The sequence below is a fragment of the Planococcus citri genome, chromosome 2 (genome assembly GCF_950023065.1).
Source record: "Planococcus citri chromosome 2, ihPlaCitr1.1, whole genome shotgun sequence".
Taxonomy (NCBI): Eukaryota; Metazoa; Arthropoda; class Insecta; order Hemiptera; family Pseudococcidae; genus Planococcus; species Planococcus citri.
In genome coordinates this window covers 53,523,998-53,549,098 of record NC_088678.1, presented here as the reverse complement: position 1 = coordinate 53,549,098, position 25,101 = coordinate 53,523,998, and the positions used below count along the sequence as shown (strand labels likewise).

The 25,101-nt window shown below is 32.6% G+C and overlaps 1 protein-coding gene across 6 annotated transcripts in view; it reads left to right on the top strand.

Moving 5' to 3' along the window:
- The window catches only part of kek5 (kekkon 5), a 574,429-nt gene extending 549,781 nt beyond the window's left edge, over positions 1 to 24,648 (top strand). For all 6 annotated transcript variants that reach the window (XM_065351304.1, XM_065351302.1, XM_065351303.1 and 3 more), the window contains one exon: positions 20,157 to 24,648. In XM_065351304.1, the coding sequence (XP_065207376.1) occupies positions 20,157 to 21,160 (1,004 nt within the window). In that variant the 3' untranslated portion in view covers positions 21,161 to 24,648. The remainder of the gene's footprint in view (positions 1 to 20,156) is intronic.
- Positions 24,649 to 25,101: the final 453 nt, after the last annotated feature.

Sequence of the window (25,101 nt, the reverse complement as noted above, 5' to 3'; positions counted from 1 at the left end):
TCCATTCGAATACTTGAAAAACGATTTATTGGACACCCTGTACCGTGCATAATAAAGCGATTCGCAATCGCAACAAAACGATTACCCAGCTCGCTACGATTGCCTATTTCGAAACCAATATTCAAGAGTTGTATTCGTCGAATCGAGTGTGAATCATTCATCCTGATACCTACCAGTGAAGTCAACTAATTACTCAAGATATTCGCTATTTGTGGAATTCGAATGTCAGAGTTGTCAACGAGCGAGAAAAAAATTGATAAGAAGTATCGCTATCGCGTATACCTATTAAAACTGCTGTATAATTTGTGATTTCTATCGGTATTACTACATAGCTCTAAGCGACTTACTCGTATTTTCGTCGTCGTCTTCTCTAAAATAGGTGGCAAAGTATCGGTGGTGTAGTAATTTAGACAGGCTCTTTGTTTATCATATTGTCACGCTCGAAAATGACTAACTACTGGGAAATTGATAGGTATTTGTGGAAAGGTTTCCTTAAATAGAAATTATTATGCTGAACGTAATACCTCCATATTTCGTAGTCGTCGTCGTCGTTGACGATATATCGTCGTCGTGTGCCTAATTGGGTGTGATAAGAAGGAAACCGACATCGACACGATGCGATGCTTTGGCTTTGGTGATTGTTGTGTGTTGGAAAATTAGTGAAATGGGGCCTTGCAGGCGGATACGATAGAGTATTGTAATGCGATTATTTGTGGGTTTATTGAGTGTCTTTTAAAAGTAACTGCATGGTACTTCGTGACTATACGAGGTTTATTTTTGAACTATATATAGAAAATATATTATCGATGTTTGGCCGTGTTGCAGGACATTTTACGCCTTGTCCTGTACACCACTTTTTTATCGAATGTGTTGTTACATACAATATACTCATATCAGTATGTAGGTCTTGAGATTACTATGCTTCAAAACACATAAATATGAAAAGTGAGATGTGAAAAGTAGGGTAATTGATTTTTACATTATTGTTTGTTTGGTTTCTGCTGTTATTGTTTTTGGTTCTGAAATTAGTAAATTTAATGCATGATCAACTCTATATGATTAGCAAGTTCTTTTGTTTTTGATATTTTAGATTATGTTAAAAGCACGACTGGATAAATACGAGTAGGTAGAAAATACCACGAAATTCGAATTTATAATTTTTATGCTTTTCCCAATTAGTAAAAATGACTGTTATTTAATACGCGAGAATAATTTTAAATTTCGACATGCGATCGTATTAAATAATTGAAGCTTAAAACATTATAACACGCTTACTTTTATGAACTGAAATGAAAATGCACGAACGTGCAAAGCAAAATGAAAAAATTGTAATGAATTGATTATTGTAATTTGTGGGTGAATGGATTCGTCTTATGATAATTTTTGTTAATTTGATTATTTTTTTGGTTTGTTTTAAAAAGGATGAATTTTGATCGAAGGGGTGAGGAAGGGGAGGAAAAGTTATTCCACAAGTTGAGTAGAAAAAAATGGCAAAAAGTACATGACATTACGATTTTTTTCTAATTGAAAATACGTACTTAATTGAAAAAAATCAAAACACTAAAAAGTTGACAAATTGGAGAAAGTCGGAATATTATTTCAATAGCAAAACAAAAAAATCTGAAATTTTGAAACACTTTTTTTGAAAAGTAGGTACCTAATCTGAAGTTAAAATCAGGAAATTAGCGAAAAATTTTAAAATTAGTCGGAGAAATGTGAGCAAATTTTCTTCTAAAAAAAAACTTTTCGAATATCAAATAAAAAAAAACAAAATAGAAGAAAATAAAGAAATGGGTCTGTAGAACACTTTTCATTAGATCGTGTCACTTTTGGATTTACCTAAAAAAAAATGTTGGCTCTTCTGGTGGGATTACAACAGTAATTTTTTAAAAATGTCATTAAGTACACAGTGTTTTCAATTTTTTTGTTTCTTTTTTTAAATATTAAAAAATGCTTCTAGTTTTTGAAATTTTAATGTTTTTTTAATTCATTTTTTACTTTTGTTGCTGGTTAAATAAATAAAAATATTTGCAATACTTTCCCCTATTTTTTAAATATTTTTCAATTTTTTTTTTGTTAAATTTTTCAAATTACTTTTTCATTTTTTTTCCATGATATTGCTTGAATTTTTGGAAATTTTGGCAGGATATTGAAATTCCATTTCGTTATGTGGGTCATTATTTGTTTTTATTTAAAAAAATACCCAATTTCAATTTTTCAAATTTTCTTTTTTTTTCATTTTTTTCTATGTTTTTATCATATCTTTCATTTTTTAGATTAAATATGGTTTTTTTTCAAGATTCAAATGAATTTCTATGATTTAAAAACGATGATTGGGTCATCAGCTACCTAGCTTTGTCATGAAGCATCATTTTACTTTCTCATTAAGTATAGAATTCCAGTGGGCCACGAATGAGTTGTATAAAAAGAGAATGGGGAAGTACATCTCGAATTTGGTTCAATTTTTTTAAGTTATAGTGATTTTAGAGAAATGTCTGCTTCGTATTCTGAGGTGATCTTCAAGCAGGTTTTTATGCCTGTGAAACGCTGATTTTTATTGAAAAAAAAAATCCTGAAAATGTTAGCCTCTCAAGTAAAAATAAAATATACTTAAGTAAAAAAAAAAAACTGAAATTCCTCCAAATAAATCCCTTTTTAAGTAAAAACGATTGTTCAACTCCACCCAAAAAAAATTGGATCTCCTCATACATGACAAAGCCTCTTTAAAATTAAAAAGATCAATACAAATAAGTAAACGAAAGTCTTTAATTTCTTTGTCAGCATTCCTTAAAATAGCTTCATTTTTAAAAAAAGCCCCCCCCCCCTCACCAGGTAACTTCAGTCTTTCTGTACAAAAAACAATTTAAAAATGAGAATGAAAAAATTTTTTAGAAAAAAAATCGATTTTTGTGTCTGAATTGCTCTGAAGTCTAAATAAACTTTTTTCACGATAAAAGACGTTCAACTACACCATCAACCCGAATTTGTACAATTTTTTCCATCTTTAATTTAAAAAAAGAAAAAATGAATTACACAATTTTGGAAACCTCTAACCTTCCGTTTGAATGACCCACCTGATCAAAATTCACTCCTAGTCTAATGTCAGCTCGAAATAAGTACATGAAACTCGTGGAGAATTCAAAATTCCCTAGGACTGTCATTTTTCGTTTAGGTTGCTGAAATTTGGTTTGGAAGCAGCTTTCTGGATTTCCATGCTGTGGCAAAATATGAGCATAAAAATCACTTGTCGTTTTCCAAACATCCGCCTCTCGCTCGCTCATTATGAAACTGAAGAATCCTACCAAAAAAATTTGAATTTTAAGAATTTTCGGCGATTTTGCGGTTCTAGATAATGAAAGAAACGCCGTACTGAATCTCGGAAACTTTGAGACAATCCTCGTGAAAAATTTGGTGGTTTTTTCTGAATTGATCGTTTCACATCAAAAATTTTTTTACCACTTCGATTTCGTTTAATTTCAACGAAAATCTCCAACTTGGAAAAAATTCGGTACCAAACGAATAATTTTCAAAAAGCACGACTCGTTTTCTAAATTTGAAAATTTTCAACGAGGAAATCGAGATCCTTTTTCGCACAGTTTGTTCCCACAGCTCGCAATTAGCTTCAACTATTATCTTTCAGCAGAGGAAAACTCCTCGAAAGATATCTACTCTCCTATGACTAGTGGATTTCGTACGTGTAATTATATCGAGCAAACTTATCCATATAAAATGAAAAAAGAATAAGGAAAAGAAAACATCTTAAAACTTTTACAGCATCAGTGTGTAGTAACTGGTAACTGGAAACGCGATCGAATTCTATACGGACTTGGAATAAGAGATATACGCGCCTCTCTATATCCATCGCACATTTATTCGCAATTCGGAGCCGAGCCTTGAGTCGAATCGAGTCGAGCCGCGAACTGTGTATACGAGTAATCGAAATCTGCTCCACGTATCGCCATTAATCAGTATTACATTCGACATACTATACATCTCCGGCCACGGCCGATGAAGCCGCCTCTGCCGAAGCATCATTTCACGCTTCTCTCCGGCGGCGTGAGGCGCGATGCGATGGCGGCGTCGGCCCAAAAATTCCAACGACCAAGACGCAGTAGAAAATTTACGACAAACGTCCGCCAAGGCTTCGAGATAAATTACCTATATAACACCTCGTAGGATCTGCAACAGCGACGAGGGAGGAGGACACTGCTTATCTAATAAAGCAACGCGAAAAGAGATGCACGAGAGGAAAAAAAAACAGGCATTAATATTGAAAAATTTTCACTCTGATGGGTTCGTCCTCTCGTCACCTCCTCTCGTCTTCTCGACGCTACCCGATTTCTTAAATCATTTCGCGCACGAAAGGCTATTCTCGAAGGCTCGTACACATTTCTGTGTGTATATCTTGCTCCTCTATATACTTGGGCAAAATGAACGAAAATAAATTTTCATTAAATACGTATTTTCCGTTTAACTGCTAACGAATAAGTTTTTCTCGAAGACCGACACACCAACCCCAGCGCCCAGCGCTCCTAAACAAGCCTCATCACGCCTTACAAATAATAGAATTCCAGCAGCACCGAAGACGTACATCTTGGCAAGTCCGCTCCGCCGCCGTGGCCATTCCACCCCGCAGCCATCCGATATAATAAATTTTTTGCTCGAGGGCTCTCGAGTAAAAAATTTTAATTTATTACCCTAATAAAATAGCCGAAAATTCCAACAACATACAATAATTTTTAACCATAAAATTTATATAATTTTCGGCTCACAGTGTACACTGTACCTACCTACTTAAAGCCACCCCGTGTAAACATACGTTAGTTTAATTCGAACACAAACGTGGCAGGGCTGAAAATACCGCCACGCCGTGTGAAAAAAAAATTAATAAATTCCACTCCAATTACCCTGCTCTGCTCCTCGAGTAGTGTACTTCGTTTATTACGCTACATTAAAGCGGCGCCGTTTAGCGTACCTACCTACTCGTAGAACCCTTTCCCAAGGCAATATGGTCATTACTATGTGAGCATTGCGTTTCCATAAATTTATTTTATTTAAAAAAAAATTATAATTCGGTCGAAAACACGTTTAATTTTCTGTTCAGTCGCTCGGATCGAAGTGAAATGCATTACCGCGTGTAATGAGAACCCCTATGGTATAATTTACGAAACCGGTGCCGGTGATTTTACTTATTTACGGCTGAATTGATTTTTCAAAATTTATCCGAGTTAGACTAGAATGACTGAAATATGTATATGTATGTATACCTACTGATCTTCATTTTGAAGTTTGGTTTATTTGTATCCTCACTCCCCAAGTTTTTGAATTGATTAGAAAAAATTCTCCATATTTTCATGGTTTAATTCCAAGGTTTGAAGAAAAAAAAAAGGTACCAAGATTTCCTCAATATCTACAAAAAAAAATCAAAATAGTGTAAAAATTCGTAATTTTGGCAACAAAGTTTTTGGTACGTAATCTCTTTTACCTCTCCCCCCTCCTCCCATCTCTTTCAGTAATGCTGGTGTTGGTCAACTGTTGGTCTACCTGTAATGAAAACGGTTGATTTTTTTTCATTGTTTTGATTGATGCAGTTCAACCATTGATTAGAAGACCAATAGAGGTCTATTTTATGAAGTTTCTTTTTCAATTTTTTTGTACAGAGAGATTGAAGTTGTCTAGGAGGGGGGGAGGTTTTCTTGAAAATGAAGATAGTTTGAGGAATCTGACACTGAAATTGAAAACTCTCGTTTATTTATTTGTTATTGTGAAATTCGGCTCGAAGGAATTGATATTAGTCTGAAGACTAGTTTTCATTATTTTTACAGGCATCGCAAGTGGTCATTTTAATAATGACTTGGTCATTTTTTTCAATCTTGGTCATTAAAAGTCATTTTTTTCGAGAAAGTCATTTTTAGGTCCTTATTTTCATGGTTTTCCCTCGTCTTTAAATTTTTTTTTAATTTTACATAAAAAAAAGAGAAATGTAACAGTTATTCCAAATATTTCATCATTTTTTTTCTATTTTTATACTTTAATGGAAATTGATGTTACTATTAGTTGTTAGTTTCATGAAAATATTCCAAATAAAAATACAGTAAAAGCTCGTTATAACGCTTTCGGTTATAACGCTGATTTTCTCTGGTCCCTAGACAACCCCATTTAAACCAATGTAAAATTATTCGCGATATAATGCTCATGAGCGATTATAAATCGCGCTTTAACGCTCTAAAATTTAAGAAAAATCACATTTTTAAAATGATTTTGACAATAAAAAACCAATTTTTTGCGACAAAAAAGCTTACTTTCATGTAAAAAATTTGCACTTTCTGAAAATTTCGGCCGCAAGAGCAGTTTTTTTGTGCAATTCTTACAGTTTTGATTTTAGAAACAGTAAAAAAAACTTTTATGGCAAAATTTTGCAAAAGTTGCAGTTATACAAACAAGTAAAATTACTTTCGATTTTGGCCAGAAAAAGTAAGATTTTTCAATAACCTTATCAAACTTTAATAGAAGCTTGATTACAATTCTTACAAAAAAGGCAGTTAAGTATCTAGAATTTTTACAAAAGAGTAGAGTTCTAAATTTTTTGTCATAATCTTGAGAAAAAAACTGAAAAGTGAAATTTTTCAAAACTTTGGTAAGCTAGGTATATTGATTACTTTTTAGTTTTTTGGAAAATTTGGAACAAGAATGCAAGGCTTTCTGAAAATTTTGACCACAGAAAACAATTTTGTAAAACTGACATTACTATTCATATTATTTATAGCAGACCTCAAAATCAAAGTAAAATTTCAGTTTTTTTCATTTTCAATTGGAACAGTTGTTCAAATTCAAAATGAAGTTCACGTTTTCACTTCTTTTATTACGCTCTTTTTGCTTTAAAACAAGAATTCGCAGTATTACGCTCATCAGCGTTAAAACGAGTATTTTGCTTATAACGCATTTCGGCTTATAACGCTCTTTTTTTTTGATCAATTGAAGAGCGTTATAACGAGCTTTTACTGTAATTTCAAAGCTTTTTTGCCGCGTACATTTTTAGCTTGAAATGTTATCAGTTCATAGCCAATAAAATGAATTGTGTTGGTTGATCTTATAGGGTCTAAACATCCAGAAATCGAAAATATTAAGGTCATTTTTTAGTCATTTTTTTGGTGAAAAAAGGTCATTAAAGTCATTATTTTTTTTCAAAATTCAATTGCGATGCCTGTTTTTACTGCTTGAAGATCTTTTTTTTAGAAGCATAAATCGCTGAAAAGTGTTCAACTGGGGATCATTCTACGTCAATTCGACCAAGAAAATGGTAGGGGGGTTGGCGATTTTTTTTTTGAAATTTTTCCTGTGGAAGGACCTTCTGAAGGGATGACCAATGGCGCAATCGCAGCCCTCTAGCCCTTTTTTAAATGCTGCTAGGGGGTGTCGAAGTTTTCGGCGATTTTGAAGTATCATCCATTTCAGTAGTGGATTACTCGACAACCGCGATACCTACCAAAATGGAACTTTTTCCAATACATAGTTAGGGGTTTTGAAAGGCTTTCTGGTGATATCATGAAAATTAGTGTTGCCACTTTTTTTCGTACGAAAAATTGGATCGAAAAGTTTCAAAACGTAGTTTTCATATTGTTCCGACTCTCAAAAATTCTGAAAAAAATATATTATGGACAATTTTTCATGCTGAACAACATATTAAAAAAAATGGGATGGTACCATGTTGCAAAGTTGATTTAAACTAGACAGCTAAGCAAAGCTTAGCTGCAAAGTGTGCGTAGCTAGCTGCCTTTTCTACAGCTATAACCGTTATTACATCTAGGTAGTGCATAAGTGAATCAACCATGTCACAGTAATGAGAATTTTTGAAACTCTCACTGCTTCAAAATAATAATTGTTTTTCAGTGTTTTCATATTTTCCAAATTACAATAGGTATTTCAGAATAATTTATAAGCTTGTATTGCTTCTAAATTAAGAAATTTCTAGTTGTTTTTCATAGTTTGCATTGTTTTAAAATTTACAAAATTTCAAATCAATTTCCCGAATTCCCCATCGCTACAATTTCATAAAGTTTTCAATAAATTTTCAGAATTTTGCATTGCTGCTGAGTTAGGAAATTTGCAATCAATTTTTAGAATTCACATTGCCTCTAAATAGTCAAATTTTGAATAATTTTTCAGAATTCTTATTGTCTTTAAATTGAAAAATTTCAAATTCTATTTTCAAGTTCATATTGTTCACAAATTGTAAAACGTTTACTCAATTTTTGGAATTTACATTGCCTCCAATTTTTCAGAATTCTCATCTTGTTCATAAATATTACAATACTTATTTTACAGTAAAACCTCGATAAGTGCAAACTCAAGGGACAGGAAAAATTATTGCACTTATCGAGTTTTTCACTTAAAAAGGTTTGCACTTAGCAAGGTTATTTTTCCACGATTTGCACTTATCGAGGTAAACAATTCACAAAGGTTTAATTCTCCTGCAATTTCCATTGCTTATGTAATTGTGCACTTACAGTGGTGAAACGTGCAGCAACTTGCACTTATAAAGGTTAGATTCAGCTACAATTTCTATTGTCTAGGTAATTTTGCACTTATAGAGGCAAAACGTAAAGCAATCTTGCACTTAGAGAGGTTAAATATGCCTACAATTTTCACTATAGAGGTAATTTTGCACTTATAGAGGTGAAACATACAGCAACGTGCACTTATAGAGGTGAAAGTGCTTTGTACTGTCGAAAAATTGATGCACTTATCGAGGTTACTATTTGCACTTACAAAGGTGAATTTACATGGTAAATTGACTGTAGGGACTGGGGATTACATTTTTGTTGCACTTAACGCGAATTTGCAGTTATCGAGGTTGCACTTATCGAGGTTTTACTGTATATAATTTTCAAGTTCACATTATCTGCAACTTACAGAACTTTTAATCAATTTTTGGAATTCTCAGCGTCTCTAAATACAAATTTTCATACTATTTTTTTTAGAATTTCCATTGTCTTCAAATTTATAAATTTTCAAACCAACTTTCAGAACTTGCTTTTTATTCTAAATTAAGAATTAAATCTTATAAAATATGTTAAGAATTTGAATTGCCTCTAAATTACACGAAAAAAAATATGGGTAATTTTTACAAAAAAATTTAACTAAATACTGGTATTTAGCACAATTAAGTACCAGATCCCATTTAATAATTTTTACTGTAATCATTTAGTAAAAATTATCATTTTAATAAATTTTGCTATAGGTACCAATAGTAAAAATCATTTTGTTTTAATAATTTTTTACTAAATCATGATAATAAAAATTTCATGTTTCAATTGTACAAAAATTAGTTTAATTACTCATTTTGAAGTAATTTTTAAATTATAAGTAAAAAGTTAAAAATTATTCATGTCAAGGTAATGACAGAAAATTAATGAAATGAATTTTTAGTTAAGCAAATGATATCATAATTCATAACTCAATTTCAGCATTATTTTTGCCCCATTATCATGTACTACGTAGGTAGTAAACTCCAAAGCATTTACCTATCCAATTTTCCTATGAAAAATCTGTCACCTACCTACTTACCTCACGGGGATTCGAACCTGGGTCCCTAAATTTCCTATTCCTACCTACATGCCCTATCCACTCAGCCACCACCTCACTATGAGGGTTACGGCATTAAAATAATATATTTGTTTGGTAAACACCCCACCAAGCCACTCCCACTTGAAATACACAGCTGGCAGACTGGGGGTGTAACAGGGTACAATGCAACGCAGCTGTTTATAAAATGATGAAAGGATAAGGCTGGGGGTATAGCAGGGTACAATGAGCGGCAGGTGGTTTACAAGTCCCCTTTCTCCTTTTTTAGGAATTTATGCATTAAAATAATGAACTAAAATTGCAATTACTCAGCAATTACCCATCCGAATTGAATGAAAATAAATCTATACCCTCCGCCTTAATGATTCTCAAATGGTGTCCAATAGGTACAAAAAATGGTTGGATAGCTTAAGAGAACATTCATTGCAATTGAAATTTCAATTTCTCAAAGCGAAACCAATAGTGTGCTACGCACACTAAAAAATTGAAAGTTTGCGGAAAAAATGCGATTTTTTGATTTAAAACGTGAAAAAAAGTTCAAAAAAATCAAAATTCGAAAAAAATCAATTTTCAATTTCAAACATCAAAAAAAGTTTAAATTTATTCAGTTGTCTTATTTTGACCTCTTTCTGACTTAATTATTTCATGAAAAAGTTGATAAAAATTACACTCACAACAAAAAAATTGAAATTTGTTCATTTTTTGAATCTTTCGAATTTTGGTTTTTTTGTGAGGAGTTCATTTCATCTAGTCAAAGGATTTTTTCAACTTTTTCAACAGATACGTAAAAATAGGGGTTAAATGGATCAAATTTACCTATCAAAACTTTTTTTTATGTTTTAAATCAAAAAATCGCATTTTTTTGTAAACTTTAAATTTTTTTAAATGAACTTTGCAACATGGTACCATCCCAATTTTTTAATATGTTGTTCAGCATGAAAAGTTGTCCATGATAATATTTTTTTCAGAATTTTTGAGAGTCAGAACGATATGGAAACTACGTTTCGAAACTTTTTGAACTAATTTTTTGTATGAAAAAAAGTGGCAACACTGATTTTTATGATATCATAAAAAAGCCTTTCAAAACCCCTAACTAAGGGAAAATGTTCCATTTTGGTAGGTATCGCGGTTATCGAGTAATCCACTGCTGAAATGGATGATATTTTAGGTTCACTGAAAACTGTGACACCCCCTGGCTGCCTTTAAAAATGGGCTAGAGGGCTACGATTTGCGCCATTGGTCATCCCTTGGGGGAAGGTCTGTCCACAGCAAAAATTTCAAAAAAATCGCCGAACACCCTACCACTTCTTGGTCCAATTGACGTGGAATGACCCATTTTTCAATTTTAAAGAGGCTCTGTCTGTACGGGGGAATCCAATATTTCTTGGGTGGGATCAAACATCGTTTTCACTTGAAAAGAGGATTATTTAGAGGAATTTTATTTCAGATTTTTTTTGATATTTTAGTTTTATTTGAGAGGTCAACATTTAGACTTTTTTTTTCAATAAAAGTCAGAAATTTCAAGGAATAGGAAAAAGATACTAAAAAATTGTTTATCAGGCATAAAAACCTGCTAGAATTTTTGGCAACAAGGAAGACTTTTAGACAATTTTTGGCAAAAAGCAAGACAGACTGAAAATTCCCTCCCTTTCCCCCTACCCCTAAAAATTATGAGTCTGGATTTTTTTTCAATCTCTAATGAACCTCAAGAACCTTCAAAAAAATATTAAATACAAACCCCTGAAAAAAAAATTATTTCCAGTTTTCGACTAAAATCAGATTATACCAAATACATCCTCTCCTCGAAATTGAATTGTGACAAAAACACTAAAATCTACACTCAAAAGTCCACTCTTGAAAAACGAGCTGGAGCTGGAACAACAACTACACGAATTTCACATCATCACCCCGACCCCCATCTCGGCTGAAATTACCGCCCTTAAAACTCATGCACGTTTGTTGCCATTGCCAAAAGCGATCTCATAAATCACCCAGATCGTCGGCCCGTGTACGCGGTCATATTAATACACGTACAAATAAATTCACTCTCTACTCGTACACACGCCAGCCAGCCTGCCTTTAAACAGCATGTACATTACCATGCTCAATCATCGAGCCATTCAATTACCGCAACACGGTAATTACATCAAAAATGCGTAAACACTGTCGTACAAATCGTACTCGTACAAACAACGATGAACTCCAGTCGTATTCCCTTATTGTATATAGCTAAGTCGTTAACTTTGGCAACTAAAAATAAAACCAACGTTGGAAAAAATTACAATCCTTTGCCCCTTTTTTTCTGTTACACCTTCCCTGAAACATGGTAACCGTTTAGGAATACTATAAACGTTATAACAAAAAACGCCCACGTAATTATAAAAACGCGCCAGTTTCCAGAATAACCCTCATGTATATAGGCACGATTCTTGTGTGTTTGTTTCAACTTCAACTCTCTCTTTATTTTTCCTCTTTCAGTCGCTTAATGCCTAAGTAGGCCCATGTCGAATAGTTTCGCTTTTAAAACAACAGGCGAAAATTGGTAAACAACTTGAAACTAACAGTTTTTGATTAATCCTACCGAGGATTACGTATTTTGAATACTCTGTCTTGAAAATCTCCTTTTCGAAAAGATCAATGACCTTTGAATCCTGCGAGAACAAAAATGGTCTAGAATTTTTTTAAGCCAAATTTTCAAAATGAGAGAAATAATTTTTTCCGACTTTCAAGACTAATTTTTCATTTATTTCGAACAGTTTTTGACGAAAAAATTTAAGTGCTCCATACATGCATTTGGAGTATCAAGATTTTGAGACGAACCAAAGGGAAAGGCAAGCGGTAGGGTTGAATGCCCCGAAAATTTTGAAAATCGGAATAAATGTGGATCTGATAGAAGTTCTTTTCATCCTTAAAATAATGAAAATTTCATAAAACTTTCTTCCAAAAGACGATTTCCATTTCGATTATTCGGCTTACACGAAGTCAAACGACCATTCGAGATTCGATACATCAAAAAAGACATTTGCAGGCTAAAAAGAGCCCTATCTCACGTAGAGCATCATCCTCGATCCATTAAACTAATTCGTCGGCCATCTGATAACGAAAAAAAAGGCACTTCTTCGAGCACTTAACCATGGAAAAACGTTCAAAATTCACAGCTTAAAAGTAACAACGAAGAAACTGCGTATACGATACGATACGATACTCGATCATAATACACGCAAAACGACTACGCGCCAATTTAATCAAACTTCACGGTTATTTCGATCCAAAAGCGTTAAAAAAAAGTTTTCTTTTAAAAGCTTTACGTGAACTCGAACGCAAATATGGAAAAATAGATTTTCTTTCAGGGTCTCCTCCATTATCAATGTATCGATGTAGGCGGCTTTTTCTTCTTCTAACCTCCTTTTGTAATCCCACATATTGTAGTTTTTTTTTCGTACCCAGGTCGGTGCCGAGTATTGACCACACGAGTTGAAAATATGTAATTTAAAAAAGAGTTCAAACAAAAGCGTAGGCCTTATAACGTAATCAGGTTGTGAAAAATTTCTTATCTCTTGAAGAAAAATCAAACAAAAAGAAGTTTGTTCGAAAGCTAGTTAGAGATAATTTGCAAGATCTTAACAACCCTAATAGTATGGCGAAACTTTGGGGTAAAATTTTTAACCAAGAGTGCACTAGGGTGTGTGCTGTGTGCACACGCTCGACTTGTGCGACTCGACTATGTGGCGTAAGCGTATAAAGCTAAAGGTGTAAAGGCAAAAAGAGTATTATGATAGTTGGCTAACTACGTAGTCTGTGGTTCTAACTATACCGTCGTGTATTTCGTTTACAAGGTGATTTTAATGACGAAAAGATGTTCACGTAATTAACAGTTGGAAAACTTTATTTAGCTCAGATTTAACAAACTTTAACGGCGGCGAATGTTTGGCGGAGGTGAATTTTGCGCTTTTATGTATATTGAAATGGAGTCGTTTTCCTTTTTCCCTGCTGCCAAATGAGATGTCGTTCACCTGCGATTTCTAAAAACGTGATTTCATTGGCGTGTAAAACTAATTGATGAAAAAATACGTACTGCAGGATGCTTCGCGTTTCTTGAATTAATTGAAGTAGTCGAGAGTCGAATCACGTGTCAAGTCATCTCACTCGAATCTCGACTTAAATCGAAGAATTCGGATTTTGATAGAAATGACTTAATCAACCACCTTCCGTTGGTGAAAATGTTTTATTTTTCAGAATTTTTTATACAGGTGGAAGACCTTTGAAAATATGAAAAACTGATTTTTTTCACGATTTTTGCTATCTACTTAAATTGATCAGTTTTGGTCATTAAAAAAATTTCTTATTATGATAAAAGACGTCTAACTACACCATTAATCTGAATTTGGATGTCAATTTTTTCTATGTTTAATTTTTTAAAAAATGAATTACACAATTTTGGGACCCCCTCCCCCTGATCTTTTTTTTTGATTGACCCACCTGGCCAAAATTTACTCTAGTCTAATGTCACCTCGAAATACATGGTATTGTAATTTCTAATGGAGTTTTCGATTTTTCAAATTTAGGCCTTTCAAGCAATTTTTAAGCTCACCTATTAAAAGAAAAAAATATGAATGAATTTTGGAAAATTGGCCCTAAATTGATGCAAAGAATCGCTAGTAAAATGTACGTGAGTGAGTAGGAGTGGCTTAAACTTCATTTGGACCATTTTAAAGAAATGTTGTCCAAAAGTACCTACATAAATTATGAATTTAAAAAACGTCCAATCGATTCGGAAGGTAGAAAATGAGATGTTGATTCAAACATAAAGTTTCTACCTCGATTGAATAAGGTTCTGATATTCATAAGCCAAACTGAAAGTTTTGGCAAAAAGCAAGGCAGACTAAAAATTCCCCCCCCCCCCCCCCCGCCAACTCAACATAAATTATGAGTCTAAATTTATTTCAATCTAAAATAAATCTCAACAACTATCGAAAAAATATTAAATACAAACAATTGTTGATTTTTACAAAGTTTCTCTTACATTTTTGAGAAAACGAAAAAAATGTCAAAGAAATTTGGATGTAAAACATTGACAAAAATGGCATGGAGAAAATCATTGATCATCTAAATAAAATAAAGCAATTTACAAGATTTTTTTTGCAAATATTAGGTACCTAAAAAATGTTGGGTATCGATGAAGCACCATCATGGCGTCAAATTTTAGGAGTTATTTCATTTTTATTTTCAAATTTGAAAAATTTTGAAAATCGTCAAAAATTCTCGTTTTTTTGGAAAAAATTTCAAACAGTTTTACTATTTTCCAAGAATTGTCCAAAAGTCTTGCTTATTGCCAAAAATTCTAGCTTTTTAGCAATTGCCAAGTCTCTATTTTTTTTTACCTAAAATTGGTAATTTTTTCTTCTATTGTCAAATTTCTGTTTTTTTTCCCAATAATTATCCAAAAACCTCGTTTAGGTACCCATTTGCCAGGCATTGCCAAAAAGTATCACTTTTTTGCTACCAAAAAGTCCTGCATTTTGCTTTTGTCAAAAATTGTACAAAATTCTCGCTTTTTTAACAGAATTTTTAAAAATAGGTCGTTTTTTTTGCAACAAGTTCCGAAGTTTTACTTTTTTTCAAAAATTATTGGTGGTTCAACTTTAACATTTCAATTCGTAATTTATTCTTTTTTTTGCTTGGGTTTTGACACTTTTTTGGTTAATTTTTTAAGCTTTTTTAATCACTGAAGTTGTTTTTTTTCTTTGGAAAAAATCGAATACGAGCCTGTAGTGAAGCTTGTGAGCTAAAACCTACTTCATATCCTGAATTTGGTTTCAAGACCTTCTGGAAGGAGCGTCTAGTAAAATTTGAAAAATTCCAGGTTTTAAGAATGGCCATAAAAACTGGAAAATTAATTTTCAGTACTGCATGTAGAAATGCAATCGATATTCTGTTAGTGATATTTTCGACCTTTTGAATATCATTTTTTCAAAATTTGTCTGAACAGTTCTTAAGCGATCCTTTTTGAAAATCTGGAATTTTAAAAATATATCTGGAAGCTTTAAAACGGCTCGAAACCGCCTCTAATCAACTCAGAATGCTAAAATCAGGATTATTGATGAACATATATTTTAGCTGTCCAGCTTCATTGGGTAAAATTGTTTAGAAACTTCAATTTTTAGAAATCTACCGAGGGCTCCAGAACTGCTTAAAAAGTTTCGAAACCGTTCTCAATCGATTTTGGGAGCGAGAGGGGGAGGGAGGGAGGTCAAAAATAGTGAACCTGCCAAATTTCTACTTTCGAGGTTAATTTTGTCTCAAAAATGAGGTAGTAATAAAATGTTGCAAAATTTTTTCAAAAAGAATTGGGATGATAATTTGTTTACATTCGAAAAAACTCGAGTTCAACGTTCTGGCAAATGTTTTTTTTTGGAATTTTGTTGAAACTCTCTCCTTGAATTTTCTCGCAAACGCAGCCACATCTCACAACACGGTGTGAAAACTGTGCAGTCGCAATTTCAACGTCCCTCAATCCTCTCAATCTTTCTTGATGGGAGGAAAAACGAAGGTAAAAAGAAACTGCTCGCGGTATTGTTTTCACATGAGTTATATGTACATACTTGTACGTAGACACCCGTCTCAATTTCCATTTGAAAGTGAAAATACTCACTGAATTTTCACCGCGGCTTGAATTACCTTCACTTTGTTTAACACACTGGAGCTGCGCTGCGCTGGTGCCATTTAAAAAAGCCACCGTATATCTCGTAAAGTTTTCCCTTTTCATTGACGAATATGTGATAATATTTATTCAAAACATAACCGTCGCGTCGAACCAAAGAGAAGAAGAGAAGACGTAGCGCGTAAGTCTTGTTTGCGTATTCGAATAAATATTACTCTCTTTTAAAGACGCCTTTTATGTCGAACGTCGGATTATTTACATTAGGTACGTACGTGGATTCTCCTTCTCCTGCGACTTACGAGTTTATATCGTCATCTTCATCGATGTGTCAAAAACACCTTTCATCTTATACCAAATAAACACATACTCGAAACAAAACGAATGAAAAACCGTACTGTACTTCACTGCCCGTCTCGTCGTCGTTTTCCTCCCGATTGAGAGAATTATCGTGGTTTTCGCGTTAAAATGCCGGAAATTGTATTTTTATTTGTAAACAGGCGGAGAAAAAACGCATAAATGTCATTTCGTAAGGTATAAGTAGATGGGTATCATTGGTGTGATAGGATTTCATGCATGTGCATCTCTAGATCTGCTACGAGTAATGATAGTAAATACAGAAGTACATACAGCATGAGACAAAAATAACGAAAAAGATGCGACAATTTTTATTCATTTTTCGTGTTTTAGTACGATAGGGTAGAAGGGTACTCATAAAAAGAAAATTTAATATAAAATTTTATTTCACAAATAGTTAACTAGGATAGTTCAGCTTTTAATGCTTTCACGTTTGTGACGAAGGTTGACTTTTATTTCTGACAGACTAGAGGATTCATATTTCTATCTCAACTTATAAAAGGGATTCGATTCTTGATTTTATTCATAACAACAGCTAGGAAAGTTATTTATAGTATGATGTTCCAGACAAATAAAGGAGGTGAATAATTCAAATATCATGTATTTGTACTCGGAAGTTTTTTTTTGAAAATTGAATAATGATTCTAGAAAATATTGTTTTATGGTCATGGGCAGCAAATATAAAAAAATTCTGGAATTTCCTACTTCAAAAATGTCACTGGAATTTTGACCATAATCTAAGCAATACGTAAGTATGCCCAAGACTTTGAGAACTGAGTAACTTGAGGAGCTCATTGCAAAAGTAGCCCTTGTCACATGAACCTATGCAATCTCCAAAGCTCTCCCTTGAGCGTACCTAGTATCATGAATGTAAACTCTATAAAGCAATTCCTCTCAGGGCTACTCAGGGTAGACTAACTTGACGGTCATTTCATCATTACAACATGATCTCCGCAGTTGGCAATAGGTGCAATCGAGTAAAACGTGTCTAAAAGTTCATGTGACAAGGGCTACTTTTGCAATGAGCTCCTCACTTCTATTTCGGTAATTTTTTTGCTGAAAACTAAAGTTGAAGTGGTCATGTAAAATTGAAAATGAGCTTGTGTGTGAAGAAAGTTTAATTTCATTGGTCATGTCTTAGGCTTTTCAGCATCCGTCTTGAGCGATAAATTTGTAATCCTCTCAAATTCAGTCTCAGCTTTTTGACAATTGAAAAAATTCAATATGTAGATGAATTTCAAAACTCTGAAATTTTGAGATTTGGAAAAAAATATGAGAAAAAATTTCATTTTACTCGTAAATAAAAAAGAAAATTTCAGTGTAAAAAGATTAGACATGGAAATACTTGATGTTGTTAAATGCTACGTCCGTCTCTTTTGCTCTCTCAATCAAGCTAAATTAAAATGCGTTAAAAAAAGATCAACTCTAAAATCTGTCTAATTTGACTGATATTGATGAAATTCAGGCATACATTTGGAGGGTGTTTTTAGAATGTGGGAGGGGGGGGAGACCTTTCATAGTTTTTTTTTGTATTGTGTTATTTGTCATGGAATTGTCCAAATCAAATTCCTGCTTTTTTTCTGAAATAGAAAACGAAACAGAAATTTAAAAATGTATCTCGACATGGAAAATTGAGAGAATGGGAAGAGTTATTTTTAAAAATTTGCATTATGTTTTCAAAAATACTAATAGGAGGACACATTGAGAATTAGCTGGAAAATAGGGCTCGAGTATTTTTTCCGAGAAATGATTTGAATCCTTGAAAATTTGGTATAGAGGAACGATGCAAAAAATGTGAGCATTTGAAAAATACCAGCACCAAAAGAAAACAATAATTTACTTGAAATTTCCGATATCTTATTAAAAATTGCCCGTATAGCTTATCGAAAGCTACTACTGATCAAATATAACATTCCAAAATTGTCTGTAATTTACCAAAAAAATTTCTAATTATGAAAAAACTACTTAAAATTTACCAAAATTGCCTAAAAATGACCAAAACTATCTGTAATTTACCAAAATTGATTTTAATTTGCCAAAATTACCTTCCTCAAAATTGTCTGTAATTTACCAAGATTCCAAAATTTTCTGTAATTACCCAAATTAATGAAAATTTACCAAAATTGTCTGTAATTTACCCAAATTACCAAAAATTTACCAAAATTATCTATAACTTACCAAAAATATTTCAAAGTTACTAAAATTTACCAAAATTGTCTGTAATTTACCCAAATTACCGAAAACTTACCAAAATTGCTGGTAATTAACAAAAATTAACTGAAACTTTTCAAAATTATCTGTAACTTACAAACATTTTTTCTACTTTACCAAAATATTTGTAATTTTTTAAAACTACTTGTAATTTACCAAAATGACTAGTACTTTACCAAAATTTTCAAATTACCTGTAATTTGCCAAAATTACCTAAAACTTGTCAAATTTATCTGTAATTTACTAAAATGATTTGTAATTCATCAAAAGTTTTTCCAATTTACCAAAGTTATCAGTAATTTACCAAAATTTCAAAATTACCAGTAATTTATCAAAATTTTAAAATAACCAGTAATTTACTACAATTCCAGAATTGCCAGTAGGTAATGTATCAAAATTGCCTAAAATTTACCAAAATGATCTGTAATTTACCAAAACTTCAAAATGACCATTAATTTACCAAAATTTTATAATTTATCAGTCATTTACCAAAATACTAAAATTGCCAATAATTTATCAAAAATTTCTCGTATTAGCACTCCTTTAAAATTACTTAAGATTTACCAAAAAGCTACCAGCAATTTGACAAAAATTATCAGTTGAATATTTTCCTCAAATTACCAGCATTTTTCCAAAATTACTAATAATTTACCAAAAATTTCCAGGAATCAAAAAATTATTGATAATATACCTAGAATTATTGCCAGTAAGTAATTTACCCAAAATATTAATAGAAACTCCACAGACTTTTTTTTCTTCAAATTTTCAAGTATGAGTGAACGATAGAAAGTCATTTTATGAGGTTTTGTCATACTTAATTTTAGCTGTTCATAGATTTTTTACCAAGTTGTAAGTCAGAATTACATTGGTCCTTTTTTTTTCGATTTTTTTAAGCGTCTGTCCTAATGTTAGGAATTCCTCGCAATATTTTCCGGAAATTTTGTGAAATCAAATTAATCCTAAAATAAATTGGCAATTTATCATAATTTTTTGCAAGCTTTTAAAACTCTGACACGATAAATTAAGAACTCACCATCCCCCCCCTCCCTCCCTCCCCCAAGTTTTCGAATGTTATGTCAACTTCAAAAAATTTTGGGCAGACCCCACGCTCAAAGAATGTATCCATGTCAAAAACTTTACAGCTTTATCTAAAATGATAATTTCATTTTATTAAATATGTTAGGGGATCTAAGTATTCCTCAGGCTTCATGTACTGATTATTCCAGCCAAAAGTTCGTTGACCGTGCAAAATTTAACACTCTGTAATTATCTGTACGCTGCTAAAATTGATTACACAAAATACGAATACATCTAACATTAGCTTTTTTTTTGGTTTTGCCCACAGGCGGTACCAGCGTAGCCGGTGACTCGATAGAAGAACGCAGATCGAACAACTCGATCGAGCAGCTGTCGTCGTGCAATTCGCAAGACAACCTGTTGCTGGAACGTCTGAGGCCTCTAAACAGATCTCACCATCCGCCCGACCTGCTGGCTTTCCCGAACCGGCGCACCCAAGGATCGCCGGCCGGCAGCGTCGTCTCCAACGACCCGGATAATTCGCGTTTCCGCGCCATTCATTCGCCGGTCCGCAGCCCCATCTATCAAATGCACCAGTACGCTCCGTCGTACGAAACGCTACCATATTCGCGAACCCAATCGCCGTTCAGTCCGACGTCAATGACGCCGGTCATCCAGCACCGGCAGGGTTACGTGACGATACCGCGAAGACCTCGTGTACCGAGCTGGTCAAGCGCGCCGACGCCCACCATGGAAGAAGCTCTCACAAAGGCTGAACCCGTATACGATAATTTAGGTCCACGTACGACAGCCGACGGCAGCTCGGTACTGTCGTTGACGCGAAAAGTGGCCGATTCGTCGCCGAGTAATATGAGAAGTCGACCTTTACCTCCGGCGCCTCTCTACAGCAGTCATACGTTACCGCATAAGAGTAAGCTGAACCACGTGTATTTGGCGATACGCGAAAACGAAGAGCCGCAATTCAGACCTGTGCAGAATGGCAGCGGCGACAGCAGAGGTGTAATCAGACCTTTGCCTTTGCAGTACTCGCCGTCCAGCGAAACACCACTTCCGGTACATGATAAAAAACGAGCCAGTTGGGCGACCAGACAGGTACCGGAGACTGGCACACTAAAGAAGACCAATCCAAACCAAGTATCGCCTACTAGGAATACCAGTACACCTATACCTACTGTGACTGCTGCCAATGGTAGCGTATCTGGTGGTACTCCGTCTTCAAAGTCTCAAAAAGTTCCTCCGAAGCCACCGCCAAAGCCAAAGAAAAATGGACCGTTGTTCGAAGACGAAGGAGAAGATGGCACCGAAGTTTGATTGGTACACGATACGTATGTACTTCGAATCCTTCGTAAATTCATTTCGTCACTCGCCAAGTAAACGATCAGCGCCCAAACAGCGTAGCTAATGGGATGAACCCACCGCTTCGTTGGGTTTAAAAAAAAGTCTCTTCTCGGATTTCCAGCTTCCCTCCTTTTTTCGCTACATAATTGATGATCGAGGTGCTCGATATAGCCTCATCATTCATCATTCATCAACCGTCCAATTCCACCGAAAATTCCAAAAATCAACCGTTCGTTTTGGACGCAGATCGTTTCTCTGAGATGTTAAAGACTGTTCTCCTCGGTCCTCTCGTGATTACATTTAAGTCAATTATTTTTATCTTTAGCTGTAATGTAATTTTTTTACTCATGTTGTTTCATTTTTTTCTTTGTTTAAGTATTAGTTAATGTGTTTTTTTGTTCTCATCTCTCTTTGTAAATACGCGATTTTTTTTTTTTTACTGGAGCAATCGGTTGTCAAAAAGTTATTCTAAGTGACTTTCATTCAATATGAAACTTTTCTTGCCTCATGTCTTTCAGAACTAAAGTTGTCTAGATAAGATTTTCATGAAATTTAGTGCTTCGGTATAGCTTTAATAGTGTTGAATTAATATAAGTGCAAGTTGTTTAAAATAGTGTTTTGGTCTGTAAAATTGATTATGGAATGTTGAAAGCGTTGGACATTGCATGATAGGAAGATGGTTCGAAAAATTTTCACATTTTGTCTGGTTGATTGTTGAAAATTCCAAAAAAAAAAAAATATTAAATCCATTTTTTTTAATTTTGGAAGAAGCTCTGAAGTTTTATGATGAAATAGTAGATTTCTCATCTCAGCCATTTTCTATCGAGGAATAAAATTAAATTCTGGTTTTTTCTCAAACTACTCTTCCAATTGATATGTAAAATAATACACAAATGAAAACTGTATTTTTTAAATTGAAAATTATGCTCTGATAGCCTACTTTACAATTCAAAGTATCAATAATTTCAAATTTATAAAAAAATTGTACATTTTTTTCTGAATGAGCTAATTTTTAAAAAAATTTTCAACTTGCAAGATTATTTTCTTTGAAAAATTCAAAAACAGAAAATTTGAAAACAGCTGCTGAATTATTTTTTTGGAAAAAAAGTAAACTTTAAGCTGATGTTTCCAAAAAAAAATATTTGTGTAAGAATTATTGGAATTCGTATTTTTACTTATATTTGATAATTAATTAAGTACGTTGATTTGGTTCAGATCAGAGTAATTTATGAAGAATAATTTACTCAATTGATTTTGATTGAGACTAATGGAAAAAAACTTTACTCAGAAATGAATCTTGAAGTTGAACCCCATTTTAAGACTAAAAATGTTTGTAAATCGTCGATGATTAACGCATTTGTATACCTGATTTGAATTCTTTTTTTTTTTTTTAATAATTAAAATTATAGATTAAGTACTGAATTTTCTTGAAAATAAAATTAAAATTGCAATTTCGATCGTAAAAATTCAAAGTATTTTAGTACCATTAGAGCTGAAATGTGAAACTTTTTTCTGACCATCCTGTAGTTGCGATCTCATTCATTTTGTGGTTATTTTTCAATTTCAACGTACAATTTTGAATTAGCCGACGCATTTAAAATGAACAAAAAAATTAATAGTAGATTTTCATTCAGAAAATATTAATATTTTTTTTCTTTTTTTTTTAAATAGGTATTTCAAGTGAATTTGATACTCTCTAATATAAAATCTAATGATGTATTTCATTAACGAAATTGGCGCTTTGAATTTATTTTGTAAGTTCCTACGTATTATTAGTGTAAGGCTACAACAAAAAACGAGTAGTTATTTTGATCGGTGATATACTTTCAATACCGAGCTTTAGACAAGTTAACCGGATGAATATGAGTAACTATAATATTTCGATTTATTATTCGAAAAACGAACGTTCTACCAAAATTATTTCAAAATGTACGTTTATCTTTATTTTAATATTACACCCGAATATTAATTTTAAAATAAGAAATTAAATATTTCAAGTACTACTATTTTACTCGTAGTTACCAAAATGTTTTTTTAATAATTTATATATTTTGATTTTTTTTTGCCAAACGTTCTATTTATTTTGTACTTGTGCATTGTTTGATGAGAAAAATGTTATTGATAGTGCAATGTGTTCCATGAAACTGGGGCAATAATTTTTAGCCAAGATGTAATCGAGGCGATGAACAGAAAACGTATCGTGGCTTGGAGCTAATTTGTTAAATTGAGGGAGCAATGATTTTCAACTATTTAGAGAGTGCTAAAAAATAATTAAGTCAATCCAATGATGGCTATACTGTATTTGATCAAATGAATATTGCCCATTTTTAAATTTAAAGTAGCAAACTAAATGTGAACATTTCTGAATTTTTCAAATCGTGTTTGCTCCTTTAATTTTGAAAATTGTCAACTGGTATCCGAACATTTTTCTGTTTTCATCGAATACCTAATTCCAAGTTACTGAATTTTCATTCCAGTTTTAGTCACATTTTTTGTTCATCTCCTTAAATTTCAATCAAGGTTAGAGTATTGCTCACGTTCAATTTGACACGTGTATTGTTTAATTGTTGGATTTTGTTTTTTTAATACGTAATACTGTTTTTAATAGGTTAGTAAATCTTGAATTAGATTTGTAGGTGTACTGAAATGCAGCAGAATATTTTGTTCAGTCTAGATGTGGTAACTGATAAGATATCCATCCTACAATGTGGAATTTTTCAAAAAAAAAAAATTTATAGCTTATTTTAATGTTGGAAAGAATGTATCGATCAAATCTATTTGAAAAATAATTCAAAAAGTGAATAAATCTATCTTTGACTCTTAAACTAGGTATTAAATGAAAGCTGCTGCAAATCGGTACATTTATTTGTAATTGACTCGTGTTTATGTTGATAACTCTGATTTTTCATATTTATTTTTTCATTCATCATTGAATTAATTTAATTCACCGAAATGTCAATGCATGCTATTTTGCTTTTATTTTTTCCCCCTCTCGTGTAAAATAATGTACATTTTTTTCTGATTATTTTTACTCACTTATTATTTACGTGAGTAAGTAAATATTTTGTTGTGTATGAATTTATATTGTTTAAATGTATTATGTATTTATGACGAATATTTTTTTTTGTGAATGTTTCCTTTTTTATTTGTGTTAACCTTGCCTATTTGTGTTGTGAATTTTTTGTTAATAAATTATGCATTTCGCGTAAAAATGCTTATGTAAGCGAATGGTTTGATATACATTTTGTATTATAGGGACCAGATTGTTCTATGAAAAGACAGTTCTATGCTTATTAATTAATATATTGTATCTATGTATTTAATGAATATATATGAAAAAAATGATGTTTACTTTTATGTATAAAAATATCGACTTACTCGTGTAAGAAATTTTTTTGACTGGAATGTGTATTTTGTATCCTCGTGTTAAAAATATAAAATATATTTTTTTATTTACGTTATTAGGGTGATTTTTTTGCGTTCGCTTGGTAGATATTGTGTTAAAATAATCTCACCCTGGATTTCCACGTGCCAAGAAATTCTCATTTTGACTTTTTGATGGAGTAATTTCGCTTCAAGTATGTATGACAAAATAGGTACCTAATTACTTGACAAAATTTTTAAAAAAAGAATTAAGATATCAGGAATATTGGAAATCGGAGTTTCAAACTGTATGTAATTTCTTGTGGAAATACTCATTATATGGTAAAATAATCACATCGTGATTAGAATCTATATGGGATCAGGATGGAATAAATCCCAGTGTTTAGGTGTTTGATAAAATATTACATTTTTTTTTTTTTTTTTTTTTTGTAATTAGTAGGTACCTGATTTGATCTCTAATCTTAGGTATACAAATGAAGATAACAAATTTTGTGAATATTTATTTAGAAATCTTTTATTTCAGACATAAA